The sequence below is a fragment of the Garra rufa genome, chromosome 6, assembly GCF_049309525.1.
Source record: "Garra rufa chromosome 6, GarRuf1.0, whole genome shotgun sequence".
In the NCBI taxonomy this organism is placed as follows: domain Eukaryota; kingdom Metazoa; phylum Chordata; class Actinopteri; order Cypriniformes; family Cyprinidae; genus Garra; species Garra rufa.
The window spans coordinates 46,378,818-46,405,897 of record NC_133366.1 but is presented as its reverse complement, the minus strand read 5'-3'; the positions used below and the strand labels follow the sequence as shown (position 1 = coordinate 46,405,897).

Genomic DNA, 27,080 nt, shown 5'->3' with positions numbered 1-27,080 from the left:
AATTTTTTAAAGATACAAATATTTGCATTAAAATCCTCTGCCGTTCTATATCTATACTTAAACACGCGGTCATAATCTGAAGTTTAAAAGACTTTAAATAGACTTGTCAAGCAGTTTTTCCTTTGACTGGGTGAATGATCTTAAAGCATAAAATCATTTGATTTAATTGCATGAGTTGAGGATCATAACAGCTCCCGTGGATTTCCAACAGGGAAATTACACAGCTGGGAGCGTCTGACTCATAACGAACCACCAATTTTGGCGCAAACGGAGCAAGCCCAAAATCACCGTTTTCATTGAGACAGACAGAAGTCGGTTCGTTGAACTGTTTTGCTCTCTTTAACACGTGGAGGCGACAGTGTATGGGACGCGGTTTTGCAAAACCGAGCGGGAAAATGACTTGTTTACTGAGGCGTCGTGTGATTGAGAATTTTCCACAGTTTTGACGCGCCCATCGTGCGCAAGGACTGTTAATGGCGCTCATTATCATTTGACTGTATTCGTGTGTGTGATGGAGAGAGAGAGAGAGGGAGAGAGAGACTCAATCTAACATCTACTCGATTCATGGAGTGTGCGTCTGAGAGCAATGGTCTGTAAAGTTGGATGGGAATAGGAACGCGCCTCATAACCAAATGTTTTCCTCAGGCGATAAGACTAGTCTGTTTGCATTGACAGACAGCAAATCAGTATATACACCCTTATTAAACGTGTGTTTGTGTTTAATTAGAGGTGGCAATGTAAGAGAATTGAGTTGAATTTGGCGCGGAGCGCGTAGGAGGCATTGGCAAGTACAGTCTCAATTCCGCGCTGAGATGTTAAGGAGCGTACCAGCGCTCGACAGTTTGCCATGATGTGTCGAGTTCAGTCGATGGTGTCGCAGAGGAACCTCTATCCAAAATAGATCTCATCCCCGTTATCGACGTTTTAACGACTGAATACGGCGTGTTGCTGTTGTTTTCTCCAAAAGGATGCGATATTGACGGAATCCCCCTCAGACGCGGACCTGTTCCACAAGCTCCACTGCGGAAAGCGCTCGACACTCAGAAATAAATAACAGAAATATTATTGTGAAAAATCCACAGTTCAACGTTTTCTTCCCTTTCCTTTTTTTTTCTGGTTAATCTCTGTGAGGAATGGACACGGTAAACACAAGGACACTGGTGGAATTACGCCGTTGAGAGCGCTGAACTTGACGGATTTGTTTATAAAGAAAGATCAAGGTTATACGATGAAGACTGAGGACACGGTTTAATTTCCTGACTGGTGTGTTGGAAATGTATAACGAGGATATTAGGTGAGTTGTTCTCTTTTTTACTTTCAATAAAACATCAAAGAGCGTCTTATTCGCGTCTTATTTTCCTTACCAAATGTGGCTTCGCTCTTTCATAGTCGAATGGGAGTCGTTGGAGCTTCCCGTTGACGAAATCGTCGGCTTATTTTTGTGACGGGAGAAATTATTTCAACCGCCTTGATGCGCAACACCTGCTGCGCGAGCGAGCGCCCTACATAGAGACAAACCCCGCGCGCGCGTGAGGGGAATACCACACCGGCCGTTATTTAAACACACCGGGTCTCTCGCACACCTTTTATTCACTGACTACACTTTCGAAGCTCACTGATGGGTGTTCTTCAAAACACGGTTATGTGCTGTTGTAGTCAGCTTCTGAGGTGACTTGGTTCTGTGCGGGGGAACCGTTACGCTTCCACGCAGATCAGTTTGCCCGCGAAGCGTTTTGGTGTGGCTTTTCTCTCACAGACTCCTGAAAACGAGCGAGAAGTTATAGAAATACACTGAATCACGAGTTCTGTCATTACTGTTCACCTAGTGTAAGGATTTTGTCTGACTTTTTTCCAGAACATTGAATACTTAAGCTCCTGTCAAGGTGGTTCGCCGAAGGTCTGAAAAAAAAAATGCGCCGAGAAACGCGCCTTCTCTGTGAGGAAATCTTCGTGGATAACGGTCACAAGACATCGGTCAGTTTCACAGATGGCACATTTCAACCACGGCGAGTCTTCTTCACTGACACCTCGTGACACGCAAGGTAAGATACGTTTTAAATATTGAACGTTTAGTAATATGTGTGAAGCGGCTGACACGGAGATCCGACAGGGGGCGCCGTTGTTTCGCGGGTTCAGTCTAAACGGGGAATGGGGGACTTGCAGATTTGGGTGCAGTCACGTTGTCCAAGCACATTTTTGATGTTTTCCTCTTGCTTACAGGACCAGGCCTGAAATAGTCTTTCCTGCAATGGAGGATACAATTTTAGAAGCTGAAATATTTCAAAACCGCCCTCTCCCTACCTACACATTCATGTATAGAGGCACTTATACACGTCTTGGTGAAATGACCTTAACTGAACACCCAGATATACAGCAGTGCATTCTTGCATTTGCTATATTCAGCCACTCTTGTGATGCCCTAGGGCAGAAACATAATTTAATCATACGTGAACACAGACGTGCACTTGGCTAAAGCACTGCCCTGTTGAACATACTTAATGCGCCCTTGTGATGGTAACAATCCTATAACATTTCTGGCAATTATAAGGAAAGCTGATAAAAAATATACTGACTTTCTTCAAACTGTTGATTTGCCATAACAGTAGTTGACCTGAAAGAGAAAACTGACTATAAAAGACTTTGTGACCCTGGACCACAAAACCAGTCATAAGGGTCAGATTTTTGAAATTGAGATTTATACATAGGTGATTTAGGATATTAAAATATTTGGCAGAGATACAATAATTTGAAATCTGAGGGTGCAAAAAAATCAAAAGACTGAGAAAATCCCCTTTAAAGTTGTCCAAATGAAGTTCTTAGCTATGCATATTACTAATCAAAAATGAAGTTTTATTATATTTACAGTAGGAAATTTACTAAATTTATACATGGAACATGATCTTTACTAAATTGCTACTTTTGACACATACAGTGTATTGTTGGCTATTGTTACAAATATACCCTGTGCTATTTATGACTGGTTTTGTGGTTCAGGGTCACATATAATACCACGGTTTTTCACACATTTTGTAAACTTGAATAGCTAGAAGTGTTGCATTCGTATACTTGGGTAGAATATGTTTTGGACCTCAAACAGAAGAATATCTGAGCATACGTGCTGGTCAGAAAAAGAGATGGATGGGGGAGGAAGACCTAGTGCAGGTGCTTATTTTGAGAGTACTCGTAACTATTGACCCCTCCACCTTTCCACACAGTCAAACTCAGAAAATCCACCCACAACCTCCCCATTCGCCTGCGAAAAGAAGTGATCTCAGCGGTGATATTCTGCTAACAGAGAAGCCGATCTGCACTTGGCACTTTATGCTGTGGTTTTGAATTATGAAATATGGGCTGTGACAGACCATCAAAACTGTGGTTGGTACTTCCAGGCATATACTCCAGCCTCACTCGTACAAACACTCCTATTGGCAAGATGTGTCTGGCAGCGTTACTTAAATTTTGATGCGTGAAAATCCATGGGTCTGTTCTTGTATGTAAGCGAAACGAACTGTCTTCATTTTGATCCTTGGCTGCTCTTCAGTTGCATCCTGCAAGCTCAGGGTGAAGGTGATGTCTAATGCGACTGAAAACATTACACACCGTTTACTTGTAAAGTGTCCAACAAATCTGACAGATGCACATGCAGAATGAGCGAACGAGATGCAGAGTGCAAACGCTAAGTGCTACTCTGGGGTAGACTTAAGGGCATGGTTGCTTTTCTGGGGTAGCTCTGTGAGTATGCCAATTATGGACGTTAGGAAGTATACTAAATGAGAGAGTTACAGGGGTAACAGAGCACAACTGCCTGTCTCTGGAATCTCTAATGTGGTCATTGAGGCATGTACCACTTTCGGACCCTCACAAACTACCAGTGCAACCATCAAGAAAGCAATTAGGCAATTATGTGATTGGCACCAATTAGTATGCTTCACAATACAGCTGAATGTTTTAGCTGTCAGATGCAAAACCCTCTCACTATCTGCTATAAGTGTTTGCCAACAATTGAAAACGCATCAATAAATTATTAGTTTATCAAGTGTTAAACAAGTCTTTGCTTCATTTATTCAAAAATGACATTGTTGGAGGAATTATATAATGCATCAGGCAGTAACAGTCATCCACTTTTATTCATGCATTACTCTATCAATGTTGTGATTAATATTACTAATACAAATCAGTATACTCATATACAGTCAAACCAAAAATTATTCAGACACCAGATATATTTTTTTAAAACTTTTTTTTTTTACTAGTGGGTGTAGGACACTATAGTTCATTTATGAAAGTGAAGATGGCAAAATAAAGTAAACTGTGACATGTTATACCCAAAAATTTGGGACCAAATATTATTTAGACATTTTGACCTGACCATGTTTTTTCTTTAATTGCTAATGCAACCTTTTTACACCACAGACTGAACAAAATTAAGGATTGCTGGGAAATTGGTCAACAAAGTATTAATAGTTGTGTAAATATTGTCACACTAACAGTTGTCTGTTGTATCCATTACATATCTTTTCTATCAAAGTTATCTGACATTATCAAGCTGAATTAGTTCCTGTCATATTTTATTACCATTTTCTAATCTATAGTGAATAAACTGATAATGTGATAAATGTTGAAGGTGTCTGAATAAATTTCAGTTTGACCATATGCTTTCTTAAGAATCTATATGGAAACTTTGTACTTAGAAATTGTCACATTGCATGACTTTTTTAAATTAAATGCAGATAGGATTATTAAAAATGTGCTGATGTTGAAAATATTCACAATCATATTATTTTTTTTAAACTACCCACATATACAGTAAGTATTTGCAATATATTCTGTAATATTCCAGTGTGGGACTTTTTTGTTAAGATGTGCATTTATGAGCTTCTGCATTAAGCTTTGTCCTTTGTTGAGGACTGGTGATTTAAAATGGTAGCATTCGCAGTAGCTGATGGCAGCACATTCTTATCACATCATTCATTGCTGAGAACCCCAAACAAACTCCCAAAATTCAGGCCGTGGAGACTGTGGGGTTTATTTCATTTTATTGATTTTTGTGTCATGATGAGTATTGATTTTAAATTACATGCCCTGGCACATACAGTATATTAAGAGACAAGCTGACACTATGTCATGATGCTACAGTATATATGCTCTGCTTTTGTGTTACCAATTATATTCTCAACCAGAGTTGAATAAGAAACAGGATATTTGACTGCACTAATCCATGTATTTTTGTTATAATGTAATTCTCAATATCATCTGAGTACTTTTTCATCTGTGGTTATTGGCTATGGGCCAAGGTAGTCGGTGAATAAAATGGAGGTGCAAATATGACTGATGTCTAAACTCCGGGGATGAAGCAGGTGTATCCAGTGACATTTCTGAGAGTGAAAAGTTCAGAGTGAATTCGATCAATCTTGCTATCAAAGCATGTTTGATAGCAAAGTACCTCTACCTTGATAAAAGGAGCCAAATGAACAGGAAAGAACATCTACAGTTGAAGTTAAAAGTTTACGTACACCTTGCAGAATCTGCAAAACGTTTATTATTTTAGCAAAATAAGAAGGATCACACAGTACAAAATGCATGTTATTTAAAAGTTATTTCACATTAAACAGGGTTTCCGCGGGGTCTTAAAAAGTCTTAAAAAGTCTAAAATTTAAAAATCAAAATTTTAGGCCTTAAAAAGTCTTAAATTCGCTGTTCTAGGTCTTAAATAATTTTACACAGGTCTTATTTTTCCAATGTCCATGTAACGCTACCTGTAATGCTCATTTAAATTCTCTTTTTGTTGTTTCCGTGGTGTTGTAGTTCTTTATTTCACTATTCCAAATATAATTTGCTGTATTTAAACTACAAATGAGACCAGCATGCAATAGCCAATCAGCTTTCTGTTATTGCCGCGAGTCTCTCTCGGATTGTACCGCAGAAGTAAAATGGATTTAACTTTTTAGCTATGGGGAAGTGCAAGTTTAGCGATACTTAGCTTGAAAAAAACTGAATATAGGGCTTGGCTAAGGCCAGTTGCTAACAACTAGATTTTTTTCTCCCTCTGTGGAAGTTACTGCGTCTTCAGAATCGCAGTAGCAGAATACAGGTCAAACTACCTTTTTCTGTATATAATGTTATCAATAATAATAAGAAATATAGGTCGAGCTAGCTGACCGCCAGCATTCGAGATACTTTTAAAATGTTTTTTTTTTACTTGCCCGACCGAACAAACCGCCTGATTAAAACTGAAGTGACAAAAACAACTAGTGAAGCATCCAAAGGCAAGAAAGATTCATATTTTAATACATTAAACGTAAACAGAAATTGATAATGCATAGTGTATTTCTGGTCTATTTGTGACATACTTTAAAACAAATGAATGTAACAGCTCTCTAAAGAAACACACTGAGGTAAAAATTTAAAATGTATAGTTTATTTATAACATGATATAGTTCAGTAATATACCAAGTGAGCTTTTTGCTAAAAATTCTCACAATTACAAATGTTACATTAATTTTAGCTCAATAAAAAAGTAGTTAGTCAAGTAGTTACTTACATATTAGACAATATGCAACATTAGCAGAAGCATTCTCCTAGCAACGTTCTGCTATGATACAGCGTTTTGCTCGAAACAGTTGAAATAACTCGCTCATGAAGTGACTTACCGCCACCTGCTGGTAGTTTAGTGTGTTTAAAAGTATGCCTCCACACCCAACATTTCTAATGTATATATTTATAAATCAATAAATGTATTTAAAACATTAATCTCACTTTTAATTTTGCAGTGTAAATTATGTAATCTCACTGCTAACAGCCATTTAGAATTTATTGATAAATTCATAAAATACATTTCAAAGGTAATGCATACATTTCAAAAGTAAAAAAAAAAAAAAAAAGGCATTTATAAAGGTAAATCAAATATGCAGATTTACGATGTAAAAGCTAATTTTTTTTTTTACATCAGATATTTCTAGTGGTACTTTTATGGGGATATTTTGTGTGGAATAGTATCTGCTGATATGAAAAGTTCACTGTATATCGTAGTAATAAATTTAATTTATGACAGCCATGAAATTGCGTTTACTTTTTACATTAAACACATTAAATATTACATATATGCATGTAATATAATATCTATTTCCATTACAGGTTTCGGTCTTAAATTTCATATAAGGTGGTATTAAAAAGGTCTTAAAAAGTCTTAAATTTCACTTGTTCATATCTGCAGAAACCCTGATTAAAGATACATATAGTTCACAACAGAAAGTAATAGTTGAATCTATAAAAATGACCCTGTTTAAAAGTTTACATACGCTTGATTCTTAATATTTTGTTGTTACCTGGATGATCCACAGATGTTTTTTTGTTTTGTCCCTTATTTGACCTAAACAGTTAAACTTGTCTATTTTTCAGAAAAGTTCTTCAAATTCTTTGGTTTTTCAGCATTTTTGTGTATTTGAACCCTTTTCAACATTGACTGTATGATTTTGAGATCCATCTTTTCACACTGATGACAATTGAGGGACTCAGTTACGAAATTGCAGAAGGTTCAAATGCTCACTGATGCTTAATAAGGAAATATGGTGCATTAGGAGTGCGAGGTGAAAACTTTTTGAATTTGAAGATCATGGTAAATTTATCTTACTTTATCTTCTGGGGAACATGTAAGTATCTGCTGTAGCTTCTGAGGGCCAGTACCAAATTAAAAAAATGTGATATTTAGGTAAAATAAGAAATGTACACATCCTCATTCCGTTCAAAAGTTTACACCCCTGGCTCTTAATGCATCGTTTTTCCTTCTGAAGCAATTGAACCTTCTGTAATAGTTGCATGTCCAGTGTGAAAAGATGGATCTCAAAATCCTACAGTCATTGCTGGAAAGGGTTCAAATACACACACACACACAAAAAAAAGAATCTGTGGGACCAGAAGGACTTTTCTGAAGATTCTTAAAACAGCAGTTTTGATCTTTTGAACAGTCATTTGTATTAAGTCAACTATTATTTTCTCTTGTGGACAATATGTAAACATCTTTTATGTGAAATATCTTATTCAGGTCAATACTAAATAAAAAAAACAACATGCATTTTGTATGTTCCCTTTTATTTTGGTAAAATAATTAACATTTTGTAGATTCTGCAAAGTTTATGTAAACTTTTGACCTCAACTGTAGGTGCCAAGTGAGTTTTGGAGCGAACTATTCCTTTAAGCCATAAGTACAGTTTCCTTCATTCCAAAGTTGACTTTTACATCCAACCTCTTGAGATTGAACCATCTTTGAACCGCTGACATCAGCGCACTTAAATTTAACCATGTGTAAGCTGTTCTTCACTCATGAAGTTATAATGCACTACAGTTAGTGCATGGTTTCATAAATTATTACTGTAATTTAAGAGACAGCTACACTAGCCATCTGGAATTATTCAGGCATCAAATTCCGCCTAGAATCGTAATAAACTATTGAAGAGTCCTATCAATTAGACGGGCCATTTAAATGCAACCACGCTGACATATTGTAAGACAGTACATCAGAGTTAATTGCTAATAAGTGAACCACTGTTCCATTTAACTGTTTAGGCTAATTGAAAAGTATTGACTTGAAATGATTGAGTAGTTGAACAAAGTACCCATACCATCTTAACCTTTAAAAGCATGTCTTCTGGATTCGCTTCTCATTCATTTCCAGTCCCCTTTCACTGAATCATTGCGTGCAAAGTAATAGGCCGGATGTAATTTAATGTCTAGTTTGGATCTAGTAAGCCTGATTGGTAAGACTGAGCGTGTTTTGCATCCATCTCATCTTTACAGGGGCTGAAGCCAGGAATGATGGGAGCTGTAGTCTGGTTGATGGTCTTATGGGCTTTGCTGGGTTGGTCGCAGGCCGCAGAGAAGCCTCCATCCCTGAGTGTAGCTGTAATACTGGGCCAAACCCCCACCGTATCCGAATCAGCCCTGCGCCCGGCCCGTGGGATAGGTGCACCTCTGGATGTGACTGTTCTCAGCGTCCAGGTGAACCAGACGGACCCAGGAAGCATGCTTACCCACTTGTGTGAGCTCATGTCCCGACAGAGACTGCACGGGCTGGTCTATGGAGATGGGACGGACCAGGAAGCTGTGGCACAGATGCTGGACTTTGTTTCCTCTCAGACTTCCATGCCCATACTGGGAATCCATGGCGGCTCTGCCATGACAATGGCCGAAAAGGTAAGGATTCATTCCTCCCTTATTGGCTCTATGTGCTTTATCTGTCCACCACTTTGCATTAACAGCAACCCACCGCAGAATATTTCATCATATCTGGCATCAATCGGATGTTTTCCACCAGAAAGCTTGATTTCAAATATTCAATGCCATGTTTTGGATTGTCTAGCTGTGTGGCATTAAACGAGACACAATTCAGATACCTGACAGATTTTCTTTATCAGTCATGCCATCTGCATCAGATATAACCTGACGGATTGCCAGTCTTCCTGTCACTGTCCCTCTGTCTGTCTGTTTGTTTCTGCAAAGTTGGCAATGATTTGTGTTTATAGCAAAATCGGTTTCAGTTGTGTGGGTGTGATAGAAACCTGCGGCCAGGTTATTAACAGAGCTGCCACACAGAGTTAAGCATCGAGCCGAGAAAGTTTCCGATTGCGAATTGGTTAATTGAAGCTGTTTTTACCTTTACAATAAACATCAATGATTTTATATTGCTAATACATTATCGTATGAATACTTTGACTATTAGGCTATTACTACACAGTGTTCATCCACATGAACTGTAGAAACTTCTTGTAGACGACCATGTCATTCCGTTGCATCATCTGGCTGAGTTCACTTCAAACTACCCTTCCAAATAGTGATTTGATAATTTTAGATGAATGCATCTCTTTTAACAGTGATGAAATACAACCACAAAGTAAGTGGATTGTGCTACTTTGTCAAAGCTAATGGTTAGGAACGTTTCTCCTTTAAACCAGACTGTTTTTGATGTTTTTACTCTTATGCAATTTGTGTTTTTATATAATTAATAGATTCTTTATTTTTAGCCTTTAATTGGTATTTTTTAGTTTTAGTATTTGCTTATCCTCTCATTGTATGTATGATGAGCTATTTGTGTTGGCAAGTGTATATATTGAAAGGTGCTTGGAATTCAAAAGGTTCTGATTTTTCATTATCTAAATTCCTCTGAGCGACATCCTCCAACTTCGTATTTGACACATTAGGCCCCGGTGCTGCTGTAGAGCTTGGAGGGTAATAATTGAAGAGACTCTTCAGGAGGGAAGCGCTGCTTAGGGAGTCAAATGCTGGGGCTGATGTGAATGAAGCTCAAACATTAAGAGGCCCCCTGCTTGCTGTCTCCCATAACACTCCTCATCCCTTCTTTAAATCATCTCCCAGAGTTCCTTTTGATACCCGGGCTGATACAGGCTTGGCTGCAGTGGCTGTGCAATAACATGTCAAGCACAATGCATTTCCAAGGCTGAAATAAACAGAAATAGAAAGACAGAAACTATCACAATTACTGTCAGATCCTTTCACATTTAATAAGGAGTCAGTAAGATTTTTTTAATGTTTCTGTTGGAAGCATCTTCCACTCACCGAGGCAGCATTTATTTGATTAAAATACAGTAAAAAAAATGCAGTATTGTGTAAATCTTATCACAATTATAATGTATTGATACATGCATGCAAAATAGTTTAATACATATTGTTTATTAAATGTAATTTATTCTCCACTAATAAAAAAGTAATAATTTTTAAAATGTATTTATTGTATTTACTGACATATCGCTCGAGACTTACTGATATAAAAATTATAATTAAACATTATTTGGAGTGCTACTTGTGCACAATGCACATTTCTTAAAGGAGTAGTACACTTCCAGAACAAAAATGTACAGATAATGTACACCCCTTTATCATACAAGATGTTCATGTCTTTCTTTCTTCAGTCGTAAAGAAATTGTTTTTTTTTTTTTGAGTGAAACATTTCTAAATTTCTAAATGATCCCAGGCGAGGAAGAAGGGTCTTATCTAGTGAAATTTATATACCTTTTAACCTCAAATGCTTGTCTTGTCTGGCTCTGCGTGAACTCTGTGTATTCCAGTTCTTGGCAGTTAAAATCATCTTACATCAGTGCAGAAGTACCCATGCAAAGTCAAATAGATAAAACAGCGATGTAGGGTGATTTTGGAAGCGAAAATCTGAGTGTTTTTGACAAACCCTAACTGTCATGAACTGGAATAAACAGAGTAAACGCAAAGCTAGACAACGAGTGTTTGAGGTAAAAATGTATATAAATTGTAATTTTTTTTTTTAGAAAATAACCGATCGTTTCACTAGATAAGACCCTTCTTCCTTGGCTGGAATTGTTTAGAGCCCTTTGAAGCTGTATTTAAACTCATTTGGAAGTTCAAACTTGGGGGCACCATAGAAGTCCTTTATAAAGGGGAAAAAAACTGAAATGTTTTCCTCAAAAAACATAATTTCTTTGTGACTGAAGAAAGAAAGACAATTGTTCTGTAAGTGAACTAATCCTTTGAGATTAAGCCTAAAATGTGTTTTAATGTCACTATTGATAGGGATTGTATGAACTTTAAATAATATTGCCCTTTAAATGCAGAATATTTAAAGTGTACTTAAAGTATACTTGCAATAGTTCCACATTACCACAATCAAATACACTTCAGTATATCTTTAGTTGGAATTCACCACTATTTCCGCACAATTAAAGTGCAATAAGTACAAAATTAGTTGTTTAGCAGACTTTAAGTAAATCAGTTTAGTGCTAAAAAGTACAATTGCAGGGTATTTTGTTAAGTACATATGTAAATGTATTTGCAGTATACTTCTTTATTTTTCACCAGGGTTGTGATGGCAAAGCTGAATTTTCAGCCTTCGTTGTCATATTCTAAAATGCCAATTTGGTGCTCAAGAAACACTTCTCATCACAGTTGAGAATGTGTAGAATTTTTTAGTATTCTTTTATGAATAGGAAGTTCAAAACAGCATTTCTTTTGTAACATTATAACAGTTTTTACTGCCACTTTAGATGTGTTTAATGTGCCTTTGCTGAATAAGCGTACATTTATTAAAAAATATGACCTTAAACTTTTGAAAGAGAAGTGTATATTGGCATGCATAAATTTTCTTGCATAAAATAGCAGAATATCAAGCCAAGTGGTATTTGCAAACAAATGAAGCCAGTCTTTTCTCAGTGCTTTATTAAATATTTATATAAATAACCTCTGACTGCTACATCAAGGTCAGCTTGTGATGTGTCTGGTCTCAGTCTTTCTGATTAGACTGAACAGAATAAAACTACTTCGGTGTCAAATTAGGTAAATGTGTTAAATTTTATGTTAGAAAAAAAACAGACTTTTTTATTTTACATTTTATTTTATATTCATCAACAATAGGAAAAACACAAACGTTTTGGCTCAAGGCCTTCTTCGGTGTGTAAAGTCATCATTAATTAGCCAATGTTCAATCACTAAAATCACACATTTTCCACTTAAATACTGGGCAGAGTGGTGCAAACAGCGTTAGAGAATTTGGTGTTAGACATGTAGTAATATAGATATGTTTCACAAATTGAATGAAAATTAAGTAAAGAGTATCATTTTATGGGAACACTTTACAGTAAGGTTCCATTAGGTAAATGTATTAACTAACATGAATGAACAATGAACAATGCATTTATTACAATATTTATTCATCTTTGTTAATAAAAATACAGTTGTTCGTCAATTCAGTGCATTAACTAATGTTAACAAACACAACTTTTGATTTTAATAATGTATTAGTAAATGCTGAAATGAACATAAACTAAGATTAATAAATGCTGTAGAATTATTGTTTATTCTTAGTACATGGTAACTAAAGTAGTTATTAGTAGTTACCTTATTGTGTGTTACCAATTTTACTGTACTGTCAGAAGTATTACTCAGGTGGATTTTGTTGAAAACTGTGGCTGAATATTGCATATACATTTGCATAAATTTGTAGGTAGACCTGACCCGATTATCGGTTAATCTCTAAGTGCAGCAACCATTATTTTAGTCCTCCTTTTTCCATGAAACACACAAAAAAAGAGATTCTTCAGAATGTGTCCTTTTATGATCCATGGGAAACAAAAGACAACTTTTAGATTTGGAGTAACTTAATGCCAGAATTTTAGGTTTTGAGTGAACTATCCCTTTAATATGTTTCAGAATGGCCTTTATCTCTATAGTATTACACATCCTTTCTCTCTTGTACCGCTGTGTCTCTTGGCCTTCTTTGATCAAGTTCAACTGCATGTCTTTTTGCGGAGTACTCTGGGGGGTGCGTGAGTGTGTTTTGAGAGTGTGTATGTGAGGGTCCTGGAGGATGCTTTGCTTCTCTGTAAACCTAGATTTTCCTTCTCGCGTTATTAAAAATGAAGGTGCCGGGATGCATCTTTTTATCCATGTTTCCACCTCTCATAAGGGCACTAACGCACACTGAGGGGGCAGGACTGAATATTCGATGAGCTTCTTTATGTGGTTTGCATGTTCAGTTTCTGGAATGAGGTCTGGGCATATGTGTTTAGGGTCTGTAAGAGGGGGCAGAGGGGGCGAAAGAAAATGGAAGGTAAAGAAGGCCGGAAGAGTTTAACACTAAAGCTGTTTTCTGCCCCATTGAAGCTGCTTTTATCCCATCTGTATTAAAGAGGTGCATTATGGGAGAAAAGAACAAAATTGAGGGGCTGACATAAATTAAATATGTAACATACACTTACTGGCGGACGTGTACAGACACACATAGTCCTTTTCTCTTTCACTTATCCATCTCCCACACACTCTCAAATTTTCTTGTTATTCATTTAACAATAGACTGAGGTTGCACTGGCACATTAGATCATATGATGTCATCAGCAGTGGCAAATAAGTGCCTGTAAAAAACACAGCAGCGCACAGAAAACCCACATGAAGGGTAAAAGCCATCTCGTCTCCAACAAGCTTATGAGAGACACTTTGCTGATGTCACCGAGACATTAGTTTGATGATGTCAGCCACAATAAAACTCCTCAATGGATCGGTTCATGAAACAGTTTTCTGTAAGAAAAAGTAGCTACTTTTTGTTTAATGTTTTTTTTTATTTGTGTAATTTTAGCACGGACATTATGCAGGTCCCACTAGATAAATTTTCAGGCAGTAAGATTTTTTTTTTGTCTGTGCATATTTCTTTTTACTTTTAAAGGTTTGGTGCCCATCCACTGCCATTATATGGCTGACAGACTGCACCAGTTTGAGTTAAAAATCTTCGCAGACTGACGCAGTATACCACTTTAGAGTCCCCTTTAAAGTTCAGGTACAAGTCAATTTACTGACTTTTCTGACTTAAGTTTTTTTTAGTTAAGAACGTGGCTTGAAGGTCTTAATTTTGATCTCTCAAAGTGCATTATATAGAATAATTTAACTGTAAATGTACAAAATTATCTTTTATATCTTCATTTGTCTTTTTTTTTTAATATCGTATTAATATTGTATCGTGGATGTCATATTGTGATATTATCCCTAAGTATTAGTAAAAAAAATCTGACCCCAAACCTTTGAATGGCAGTGTGTCTACAAATAAAATATTTATAGCACAAAAATAGAGTTTGGATGTTTTTGTGTCATTAAGGCGAGACACGGCAGGCAAAAACATCGTTTTTTTTTATTGGTCAATTTTGAGATTTTTGGATATTTGTCTTCAATAACATGTCTTCTTTTAGACTTGTGGTGAAAAAAAGTCCGAAATACACATTTAGGTCTTTATTTTACTGCACTTTGTCTGTTTGCGTCTGTAGATTTCTCATAAATTCAACAAAAGTTGGCGTTCTAAATCAACATGCTGCTCCACGATCTCTGTCTGTACCCAGTCATCACGTACACTGCTGGAAAGCTCTCTCTCTTCTGTGCAATGCTGTCGGATCCAAATATGGTTATTTCCTTTTTATCAGCAACCAATCGTGAAAGTAAAAGAGGGGATTTAACTCTAAATGCGCAATCTCATTGGCTGAAGATAATTTCTGACAACGTGATTCGTTCAGAATCGTCACATGGTATGCTTTGACGCTTCCTTGTTTAGTTTAGCTTTCCGCGGTATCTTTTGAGTGAATGAATGAAAATAACTTTGCGTCAATCATCGAAAAGAGTACAGCAGTTGTCACTTGCAAGGGGGAAAATGAAAATTAGTAATGGATTACATGGTGAAATTCCCTCGGGAAGCGCATCTGAACGTAAGCTGTCGATGGGAACCCAGGGTGGTTTAGATATAAGCCAATCTATAAATAAAGTGCACTCTACACAACAGTGGCTGCTTGTTCATGTATTTGTCGTTCTCTGTGGTTAGTTGAAGGTCTTATTTGGCAATGTTGTTTTATTCAGTTTACATTGTTATAAATAATTACTTGGCCAGTTGTTTTGCTTGTTAGCAATGTTTTCATATAAAAATGTGTGGAATTTTTACAATATAAATCTTTAAAGCCCATTTTCTCAAAATGACTTTTCTCTCATACTCCAAGTCCGAAATCTCCACTTCAGTAGCACCTATATACACCAAACTTTCCAGTCTTGTACCTAGTAATATTATGAAGACTATTACAGAGGGATTTGTAAATATATTATTCCTAGCCTGATTTATATAACATTTTATTCCAAAAAACATGGCGAAAATACATTTTTTAAGGCTATTGACAGTATATTCTGATTTACAGGATAACAAAAGTGGATATCCATAAATCCCTCTGTAATTTTTTTCCCATCTAATATGTGAACACAATGAAAAAAGAATTTTGAACCTGGCTTTATCCAATTCTGAGATTTCGTTTTTTAAAATATAGGCAAATTAGCGCATATTTACTTAGATAATGCCTAATTTGCATATTTAAACATAAAATTACAAAAACATTGTAATACATTTTTTTCTCATCTTAATGTAGGTAATCAACTGAGAAAGTTTCATGGTGATATCTGCTAGTTAAAAATTTTACCCTATTCACCTGTAGTGTCTCGCCTTAAGATGTCAGTTTTTATTTAGCTTAGAACAGCATTCTGTGTGATTTTGAAATACTGTTCTAGCTCTTGTTTACACCTTACCTGTGTTCACTACAGCTTAAGTGAAAGTCCTGTATAAGCCAAAATAAACTTGTCCTTCGTTATTTTGTGTGATGTATCGCTGTGCTTCAAGCAGACACCGAAATAAAGTTACAATGGCGGACCTAAGCTGGAATGTAATTTAAGATGCTTTAAACGACTCCGGAATGGTACACAGCGGACAAACGATCTGCCATCGCTCAATACTCTATGATAAATCCTTCTCTCTCCTAACAGTAGCGCCTTGATGGCCACCTACTTATTTTGGGCTGTACCACAGTGACTCACTGCAGTTCTGAGATGCTATTATAGAAGGACTTGGCTTACAAAGATATGAAATTAGAAATTAATTTACATTCAGTTACTGTCATGCGGAGACTGGATAACAAATCTCTAGCCATGTCGGTGACACTTCAAGTCAGGTTACAGGGAAGCTCCCATACTGTATGTGGTGCTTTGAACTATAGCATCAGATGGAGCTTTACAGGTCTTTTCTTAGAAGATAAAGCTTTCAGACCTTTGTCAAGTTTCAGTCTGTCCCTTCTTCTTTTAATCTCTACAATCCCTCTATATGTGAATCTTCCTTTCCCCCCCATCTCTCTCTCTCTCTCTCTCTCTTTCCCGTTCTTTTATTTTCTTTCTCTATCGTTCTACCTTTAGGGTTTATCAGAAGAGAGGGTCTGCACAAAGGATCCCTCTCCCTGGCAGACCACCAACATGTCTCTCTCGTCCTCACTTATTTTCTTTCTTCCCATTCCTCTCGTCGCTTCTTTCCCGCGGGTTGTAAAGGACAATCGGCTAACATGGAGATTGGAGGCTGCATTCAGGACCGAATGAGGTCATTTTCCCTGTAAGCGCAGCCTTCACGGGAAATGACAGTCTATTTGGGAGAAGAACCAGCGAAACAACTCGAAAAACCTTTGAAAGCAGCTTTTAAGGGCTATGTTTAGATTCCCTGTTCCACAGCATTCTGCATTTTGTGCGACACTAACTTTATGAATATTGTATAGTCAAGTAGACACACAGGCTAATTCATTTAGAGTGAAACGTTAACCTCATAATTCCTACTGTTTTTCAGATTTGTCTTAGGCCAGAGGATTTTCTTTGTGTATGAGGGTGAGAGACTGAATTATAAAGACAGGCAGTGAGAGTTTGAGAGATTATGGTAATTTGTTGAATCTGATCTTTTTTGTGTGCATCAGCTTGAGTTGCCATTCAAAACAATAAGTCACTGCTATACCATTCAGAAATTTTGCATCAGTAATTTTCTTTTTTTCTTTTTTTTTTTTTTTTGGGAAGATATACTTTTATTCATCAAGGATACATTAAATTCATCAGCAGTATTAGAAGACATTTATAATGTTGCAAAATATTTCTATTTTAAATAAATGCCTTTGAACTCTTTTGAACTTTTTATTCATCAAAGAATCTTGAAAAAAATGAATTGCAGAAAAATCGTTTTTGACATTGTTAATAATAGGAAATGTGAAAAATAAGAAAATAACTTCTCAGGAAACATTTCCCATGTTAATCACAATATTAGAATGATTTCTGAAGGATCATGTGGAACTGCTGACAATTCAGCTTTACCATCACAGGAATAAATTACATTTTAATTACATTCTGATTAGGGATGCACTGAAATGAAAATTCTTGGCCGAAGCTGAACAAAATTAAACACTGGGCCGAAGGCCGATTACCAGACACAGTTTTTTGTGTATTCCCCCATGTATTTTGACAAATTTTAGCATAAATTAAATAGCCAAAATCTGCTTTTTATAGTTTTGTCCTGCTTTTCAAAAAAAAAAAAAAAAAAAAACAATTACAAAACAACAATTTAAAAATATTTATTTAACACTGAACATTTTTAACATTCTAGTAGACAATTATAGCCTACCAACAAAACACAATTTAACTTAAAATGAATAAGTTAGTCAAATAATATTCTTTGGCCATTCTTGAATCAGGCATTACAGTAAACAGTAAAATTACAATACTAACATTTATGAATGTTAACTTTTATTTTGGCGGAAACCTCAAGAAGACTACTTTTTGCTGACAGCAGCAGATTTATGAATGATTTTCATCACACAGATTTCCCTCGCACTTTGGACTTTAAACCCTGTCTAAGGAGCTTGTGCAGCGCTGTCAGAATAAATACAATTAGTGCGTGTATTAGATAACATAATGTTCTGTAGTTTATTTACTAATGGTTTAAGGCCATTTTGTGATTTCAGTCATCATACAGTAACCAGCAACAATCACCATTTTCTCTTCTCATGGAAGACATGCAATGCGATACTAAACAGTCTTGTGCTGTCGGTGCTTGTCTTTCTCAGATAGTTTTAAATGCTTCCACACTGCCAACATGTTTGCTGCATTAGTGCAGCATGATAGATAGATAGATAGATAGATATAGGTAGGTTTCATAGCTCATTGTGTCCATGCACCAGGGCACAGCTAAATATGCTTTTTAATGCTTGATATTTCAGATTAAAATTGCATAAAAGCTAATCGAGAGGCTGTGTCTTTGTTTCAGGTGCTGTTTCATTAAACAGTAACTTTAGAGAATGTCCATGTTTGGTCATAATGGTCTAGCAGTCATCGCATGATCAAAGACTGCCTGGCGTAGGATTAGATGCAAAAATGTGTAGCTGTTCAAAGCGCTGGGCCACGGTAGCTGTGTGTGGGACTGATCACCCCTTATGATTCACTTCCATACACTGTCTGTTCAGGCAGGATTGCATTTCTCACTTTTCTGTTACCAAACTGTATGTCAGTACATGAACATTCTCCAGATCTCTTTTTTTTCTAATCAGGTTGGGAAACAATTGAAATGGTGAGATCATACACTATTAAAAGGTTCAATTTACTGTTTAGTGTTTTTGAAACGGGTCTCTTATGATTTCCAAGGCTGTATTCGTTTGATCAAAGTAGAGTAAAAACTGTAATATTGTGAAGTATTAGTACAATTTTAAATGGCTGATTTCAATATATTTTAGAATGTAATTTATTTCTGTGTCTTCAGTTTCACATGATCCTTCAGAAATCATTCTAATGTGCTGATTTGGTGCTCAAGGAACTGGTGCTCATTTCTGATTATAATCACAGTTGAAAATATTGGTTTAATATTTTGTATCACGTTTTGTAAAACGTGAAACATTTTTTTTTCACAGTGCGCATTTTGTTCTGACAGTGCTCAGAATGCCAACTCCCTTCATTAGTTTACTGTATAGTTTAACAGTTCTGGCTAATAAATTATTACACATAACTTTTAAACAAAGTACTTGGTATATGAAAGCATTATTATTAGTAACAGAAGGCAAACACTGTAATACGTTCTCATCTGTCGTCAGCATTCAGCAAATATGCATTTCATCTAAAGAAGTCTTTGAATGTCTAACAAATGTTTAATTTCTCTGATCTTGCAAACTTTGTCAGATTCAGCTGTGAGATCCTCTGTGCATTTGCAGACTGCATAAAAATGTGTACTTTGTGTTTAACAGTCGGTCCGTGCGAAGTGAACACTGACAGGAAAGTTGTGCTGTCACTAGTCACTAGTCACTGTCGTTAGGTTTTAGTGTATAAAACTGACTGAAGTTTTAGCTCTAACCTGACTGAATGTCAACAGCTGACTTTTTTTTAGTCCTTTTGTATTCCCTAAGTAATGCCTTTGGAGAAACATCTGATACAGTGAAGAACATCTGAGAATTCCATTAAGTCTCTCGAGCCCTGGAAAGAGGAACCTCTGAGCATTAAATGTTTTCATTGGCTCAAAAACCAATAATAAACCACCATCTTGCCTCAAGAACCCCCTATACACTGAAAAATGATTCTTGATAAAAGGGTTCTTCACTTAATCTAAGAATCATTGAACAACCTTCATTTCGAAGAGTGTGTCTGAAAGACCCTGCACCGTACAGCGTTCCTCTATTGTGCCCTTGAGCAAGGCACTTGAGCCCCCGTCTGCTCCGGGCAGGCTGCAGTTTGGCTGACCTTGTGCCTCATCCCTATCCTCAGTGTGCATGCGTCTTTGTGACTGCCAGAGATTTACAGAAATAGAACGTTTCGTGCACATTACGTTTATATGACGTGTCATTTTCGTCCTTTGCCTTGTCATCTTATCAAGTGTTAGCTCAGTTCATGTCCAACACTAGTCTTTCACTATTAATTAACCAACGGTGTGTTGCACTGTGCAACTGTCAACAAGTTTTAATAGATGATTATGCAATCAGTATCAGCACATAGCATGCCTGATCTGTAGCGCATCAAAGGATACATACATAAATATGTATTTATGTATGTAAATACCTTGACGGCAAAATGTAATTGCACAGTTGTTGCTCCACAGGTAGTAAATGTTATGAATGATTTTAGTGCATCACAGATCAAGATCTTAATCAAATTAATGACCTGATATGGCACTTAACTAATTCAATTCATCATGTTTATCAGTATTTGCCAAGAAAAGCCCCCAAATGAAGACAATTCAGATACATTACAATAATGTGGCAGGTGAAAGCATTGACTAGAAATGATAAAAAAAGTGGCTTTAGTCAAAAAAAAAAAAAATAATAATTTATGTATGCCTATAGGGTAATTGCATTAAATCATCATATTATGTTTTTTAAATTAATCAAGCTAAATAAACTTAAAATGACAGTCTTATGTAACTAAACTGATTTGGTTAAGAGACTCTCTAGCTACATTATTATTATTTTTTTTGTCCATTGGAGTGTCCTCTAAATACCTTTAGGAGTACAAGAAAAGGAGAGAGATGGGAAGCGAGATGGATGGAGTCTTCCCACAATGCCGCAGGCAGAAATCTGGTTTTTATTGACAAGTGGACATTTTACCAACTGGCTTCAAAAGGTAAAATGTTCTTTTGAATTCACGAAGAAGTCAGATGACTTTCTCAGTCCAGCTGCAGCATTGTGTACTAGAGTCCTTCGAGAAGGGCAAAGAAAACGTATTAGATTTATTGACGCTATACAGCATACATACAGATGACATTTGTCATTGAACAGTGAGAGTGTAGTATGTCTATATTCACAAAGCAGCAGAATATGATTGTCAGTTCTGTTCAGATTGCTATGTTCACATACAATTCAGTACACAGATGAGAAAAAAAATTGTGTAATGAAAGTTGCTACCTTAAATTTTCAGGAGTCACAACAACATTTTGTGAAAAAGTTCAGTTGATAAAATGCAGCATGAACTGCAGTAAGCTAGTCATTGACATGCGTATGACATTAGCACGTACGTTGTGGGTTATTTTTTGCTGTCAATCACTGACGTTAGGCCTGTCAGCATCTCTCCGGTTATGAAAAATGGCAGAGAATGGGGTATTGTGTCTGAGAGTGAGATAAAACCGCTACGTGGTGGGAATATGTGGTAGTAAAAAAAAAAACTAAATTGCCTAAAAACAGAAATAGAATTTTACACGTCTATAAGAATGGAAACAGCAGGAGTTGCCTGATATACTGTTTAGAATACAAATTATTCTTATAGATGGCATAAAAGGTCTCAATGTTTAATTCTGTGTACTATCACTTTGGTTACAGGTTTACTTAAGGCTATTGCAAGCTAGAGAAGGCGATTGAAAGCATCCATACAGACGGTATCTGATCTACTTCTGTTTGCAAAACAGTTTGAGAGTTACACCTGTTCAGGTGATTTCACACTTGAGATCCATTAGTTGGGACTAAATATTTTTTAAATACATTTTTAAGGCCATGTGAAAATTTTATTTTATTTTTTTCAAAAAATTTTCTGGTAAATATTCCTTAAATGCTTTAATAATTTAATTATTAGTAGTAGTGCTATCATTACATTAAGTAAAATATCTCTGTCACAGTTTTTTCAAGTTGAACCGAACTTTTATTTTGATGGGTTGCTTTGAAGACCTATACATTTCTGTTTGTAAATGATATGACAATAGTTTTTGTTTTAATTATTAAGCTAAATAAAATTAAAATGACAATCTTATGTAACTTAACTGATTTAGTTAGGAGACTCTCTAAATATCTTCAGGAGAACGAGGGAAAAATAGGGAGGCAGTGAGAGAAAATAGACAATGTTTTTTCTTGCAACCTGTGTCACTAAAAATATACATATTCTAATTAATAAAATACACAGTAATAATAATATATTTAATATTAGAAAGGGTTTATACAGTGTGATGTACACTACTGTTTAAGTTTGGGGTCTGTTTCGGGATCTGTTTTATTTTTTCCCAAATTCCGTTTTTTTTTTTTTTTCCACTAGAATTTTTCTGGATTCAGTTTTTTTCTAGACTGTGTTTTAATAGTTAAATTACATTTTATTAAACAAAAGCATGTCTAATTATAATCATGAAACTTACACAATTTAACAACAATTTATTAAAAGTTTAACAAAAAAAATTAATGAAATGCGTTGTATTTTTTCTTTCTAAATTTTCTGTTAAACATTCCTTACAAATAATGTTTTAATAATTATTTTATTAGTAGTAATAAAACTATTTTTACATTAAGTAATCTATTTCTGTCATAGTTTCTTCAAGTTAAACTGAACTTTTATTTTGACGGTATTCTGTGAAGACCTTTACGTTCGTAAATGATAAAACAGTAGTTTTGTTTTTTTCTCATAAGAAATGGCAAATGGTTCACTTTAGTGCAGTTCTAGATATTGTTTGTGTTCATGTACTCATATTGAGGCAGCAAAGGCTGAAAACACAAGCATAATGCACAAAATTGCACATCTGCACCGTTCGTTCACACAGAGACACACAAAGACACACAGAACATGCAGGAATCATATTTTAATTGTATTTTTGCAGTTTAATATTCACAGACAGTAGTCCATATCGCACTTTGAATTAAGTGTACTGACCTAATTTTGATTTATTCATTCAAAATTTGGCAAATTCTGTGACATTCCACGTTATACAGTAAATTCCATTTTTATGACTGGATTCTGCAATTCCGTTCACGTTTTCTGCATCATAGGGCCCGATGTAAGATTCTTTAACATTTTTAAAAGACATCAAAATGCAGTAAAATATTGTGAAATATAATTTAAATTTAAACCATTTTCTATTTTAATATATGTTAAAATGTAATTTATTCCTGTGATGTCAAAGCTGAGTCTTCAGTATCACATGATTGCTTTGAAATCTTTCTAATATGCTGATTTGCTGCTCAAGAAACATCTCACAAATTTCTTCCGAATTATATGATGAATAGAAGTTCATTATAAGAGCATTTATTTGAAATGACAATCCTTTGTAACATTTAATGTAGGGCTGGGCGGTAGACCTTTTCATACCGAATACCAGTGTTTTTTAAAAAAAAAATGATATTCATTTTTCATATACCCCAATACCGGTGAGTGTGTGCATACAAAGCGTCGGGAACACAGAGCGGTGGAACGTCCCGCCGCGGGACATTGTTTGAGAGGGGGATTGTTTTGCAGTGGTACCAAACAAGCTGTATGCATCTGCATGAGAGCGGTGGAAGCACAGCCTGTGTGTGTTGAGCGGTGAACAGCATGGACGAAGAAAATGTCACAGACAAAGAGGAACTTCTTCCGAAAAGAGGAGCCATGACTTTGGCTTTTAAAAATCTGACGTTGATCAAACAACCATCATATGTAAATGTTGTTGGGCTAAAGCTGTGGCCGCATGAGGCAACACAAGCAATTTGCTTCACCACCTCCGCCACAAACATGTCCTGGACTATGAAAAATGCATAAAACTACCCAGCAAGCAATTTTTGGTCTAAAAGACGTCTAATAGCCATGAAAACACAGCCCAGACGTCTAGGCTAAAACAAGTTTGTATTTGGGCTGTCAGTGAAAATTTAATAGACGTCTAAACATATCCCAATATTAGACTAGTCATCAATTAAAAAATTACAAAAAAAAAAAAACATAAAACCTTGTAAACGCTGCTGCGTTTGCTTACAGGATGGAATATCATACATCTAACTAGTTATTTTGCCAAAAAATGGCATGCAACCAAATTCAAGGTTATTTGGGCTGGAAGTGGGTTACACATAGCCGGACTATATCGGGTTTATAGTTAACCCAGACGGTGAAATGACGACTATTGCTTGCTGGGTAAGATCTGCATCCTCTTCCACATCTGCAGGTAACGATAAAGTTGGCACTGCAACACTAAGGGGACTGCCTACGACAAGAAAAGCAAACGGTGGAACAATATTGCCCATATTGCTATTACTTTCCACTTAGCTAAAGACATGGTACTGCTTAATACTGTTGAGAAAGTTGGCTTAAAGGAGATGTTTCAAGTTGCAAAACTTGCACAATAAAGTGTTGTGTATTTTGACTGCAAGTCATGAATTCTGATTTCTTCACCTCATTACAATTATGAGTGCCACTGTCACCTCTTTGTGAACAGCAGCATTTTGTGAGACCAGTCAAACCTGGGTTAATACTAGTCCGGTCAATGTAAGCCAATATACTGCAGTAATTATTCTCTAATTTATTAGGAAATGGGGTTAACACCTAGTCATGCATGGAAGAAAAAAAAAAATACCGGCAAATACCGTGACATGGATATAATTTTGAAAAATACCGTGATATAAATTTTTGGTCATACCGCCCAGCTCTAATTTAATGTATTTATTGTCACTTTTGATCAAATTAGTCAAGAGTGTAATTTTTATTTTTTAAATTTTTTTTATTACTGACCCCAAAGTTTGACTCAATTTTAATTTATTTTTTTTCTGTGTGGTATGGCATTGGACACTGGGTATGGACATGTATAGTTCTTTTGTAGATGACTCTGTTATCTCTAAAATTAGAAAAAGTTGTGTTGTTTGGTCATGTAGAGTAACTTGTAAAGACCAAAAATATTTGCAATTGTGAAATGACCTGAAGTGCTTTGTGTTCACAGCGTGTTCTATTAGTGAACTGAACCGTGAACTTAAAGCTTACTGCTTATTATGGTTTGCTTATCATCCTTTGCCAGTGGTTTGGTTTTGACATTGCTGTGTGATATTTAGCTTTCCAGCATCTTCCAACATTTTGAAAATGTTCCTGTTTTATTGGCTAGTATCAGTCTGGCTAGTGAGTAAAGAGTTTGATTTGTGTTTGTGTGTGTAATTGTGTGCGTGCATGTGAAGGAGAGAGTTAAAGAGGTGAGGTTCTCTTATGCAAGTCATAGGCTCACTGCGCGTGGGAAGTGTGCAGTATAAACACACTCGCACACTAACAAAAAATCACGGATGGGAGCGAGGGAGATACAGTAGCTCTGTTCAGAACAAGAATTCTTCATTTATTAGTGTTAGAGCTGCCATTTTGCCAGCATTCCTGCTGAGTTTACTCTGTTGAAGGTAAACACTGGATTTTCTTTAATGCTCAGCTATTAAATAAAGAAAGTTACGAGTAGTTGATTCATAACACGTCCATATAGTTTTTTTTAATCAACATCAAGATTAGAAGTTAAAATGTACAAGGTAATGTGCATATGTTTATTATGCTTATTTTAACTTCCCCAAAGGATTTAATCCCAGCTACCCTCATGATTAATATGGCACTGATGAACATTAAGCAGAACAAAGACAGACTAATTGAGTTATTTGCATTGTCTCAGGGTCTTTCAAAAAATCACCAGTGGCATTAAGGGTAGGATGAATTTGCCGAATGCGAAAATGTCTGGGAGAAAATTAAAGGGATAGTTCACATATGCAACCCTGCAACCCTGTATGGCTTTCTTCTGAGGAACATACAGGATATTCTGAATGATTTCTGCCACTGAATAAAAAATAAAAAAAGGTAATTGTGACTTCACATCTTGCAATTTAGAATTTTTCTCTCAGAATTGAGATATAAACTTACAATTGTAAGTTATAAAGTCAAAATTGCAAGAAATAAACTCGCAATTCTGACTTTTTTCTTCAGAATTGTGAGATATAATCACACAATTATGTTATGACATCAGAATTGTGAGATATAAACAATTCAGTCTTTCTTTCTCCCCTTAAAGAATAGTTTATACCTCACCATTCGGAGGAAGAAAATTAAAGTCAGTATAAACTCGAGATTAAAACCTCAAGTAATCTAAAAGACTTTAGTACTTTTTTTCGTAAATGCCAGTTTGTATCTTACAATTCAGACTTTTTTATTGCAACTGTGAGTTTATATTAGTCAATTCTGAGAAAAAAAGTGTTTATATTTTGCAATTCGGACTTTGTAACTCGCAAATGCAAGTTCATATCTCACAGTTCTGACTTAATTTCTCAGAATTGCGAGTTCATATCTCACAATTCTGAATTCCTTTCTTAAAAATTGCAAATTTATATCTCACAAAGAGAAAAAAAGTCAGAATTGTGAATTGTGAGATGAAAAATTGTGAGATAAAAATTCGGCTTCGATAGTTTGGTAGATAAAAACGGGCTTCCATAGTTTGGTTACCAGTATTCTTCAGAATATTTGTATCTTGCAATTCAGACTTTTTTTCCCTCAACTGTTTATATTATGCAATTCTAAGAAAAAACGTCAAAATTCTGACTTCATTTCACAGAATTACGAGTTTATATCTCGCAAATCTGACTTAATAACTCGCAATGGCAAGTTTATATCTCAAAAAAAAAATCAGAATTGTGAAACAAAAAGTCGGCTTCCATAGTTTATTTACCAGTATTCTTCAGAATATTTTCTTTGTGTTCCACAGAAAAAAGATAGAGTAGATGGATGACAGAATTATCATTTTTGGGTGAACTGTCTCTTCAAAATAAAATGTGAAAACGAACATTCTCTGGCTTAGATATTCCAGATCTTAATGTCTGCTAGGGTGTTTGGGATGATTGCCAGGACATCGCTGTGTGGTTGCTAATGTGTTCTGAGTTGTTTTTAGTGTGTTGCTGTGCAGTTGCTATGGTCTTCTGGTGTTTGCTAATCTAAAAAGTCTCTGATGTTCTAGTATCCTAGATAAGGGCTCAGGCTCTTTCCTTCAATGAAAGTTTGTGGTACTTTTCCACCAGTTTCAACATGCTCTAGGT

General features: G+C 35.8%; 1 protein-coding gene across 1 annotated transcript in view; it reads left to right on the top strand.

The window, feature by feature from the left end:
- Positions 1-723: 723 nt before the first annotated feature.
- grin2ab (glutamate receptor, ionotropic, N-methyl D-aspartate 2A, b) overlaps positions 724-27,080 on the top strand; it is a 103,203-nt gene continuing 76,846 nt past the window's right edge. The window contains exons 1-3 of the mRNA XM_073842678.1: positions 724-1,294; positions 1,856-2,042; positions 8,794-9,189. Of these exons, the coding sequence (XP_073698779.1) occupies positions 8,809-9,189 (381 nt within the window). The 5' untranslated portion in view covers positions 724-1,294; positions 1,856-2,042; positions 8,794-8,808. The remainder of the gene's footprint in view (positions 1,295-1,855; positions 2,043-8,793; positions 9,190-27,080) is intronic.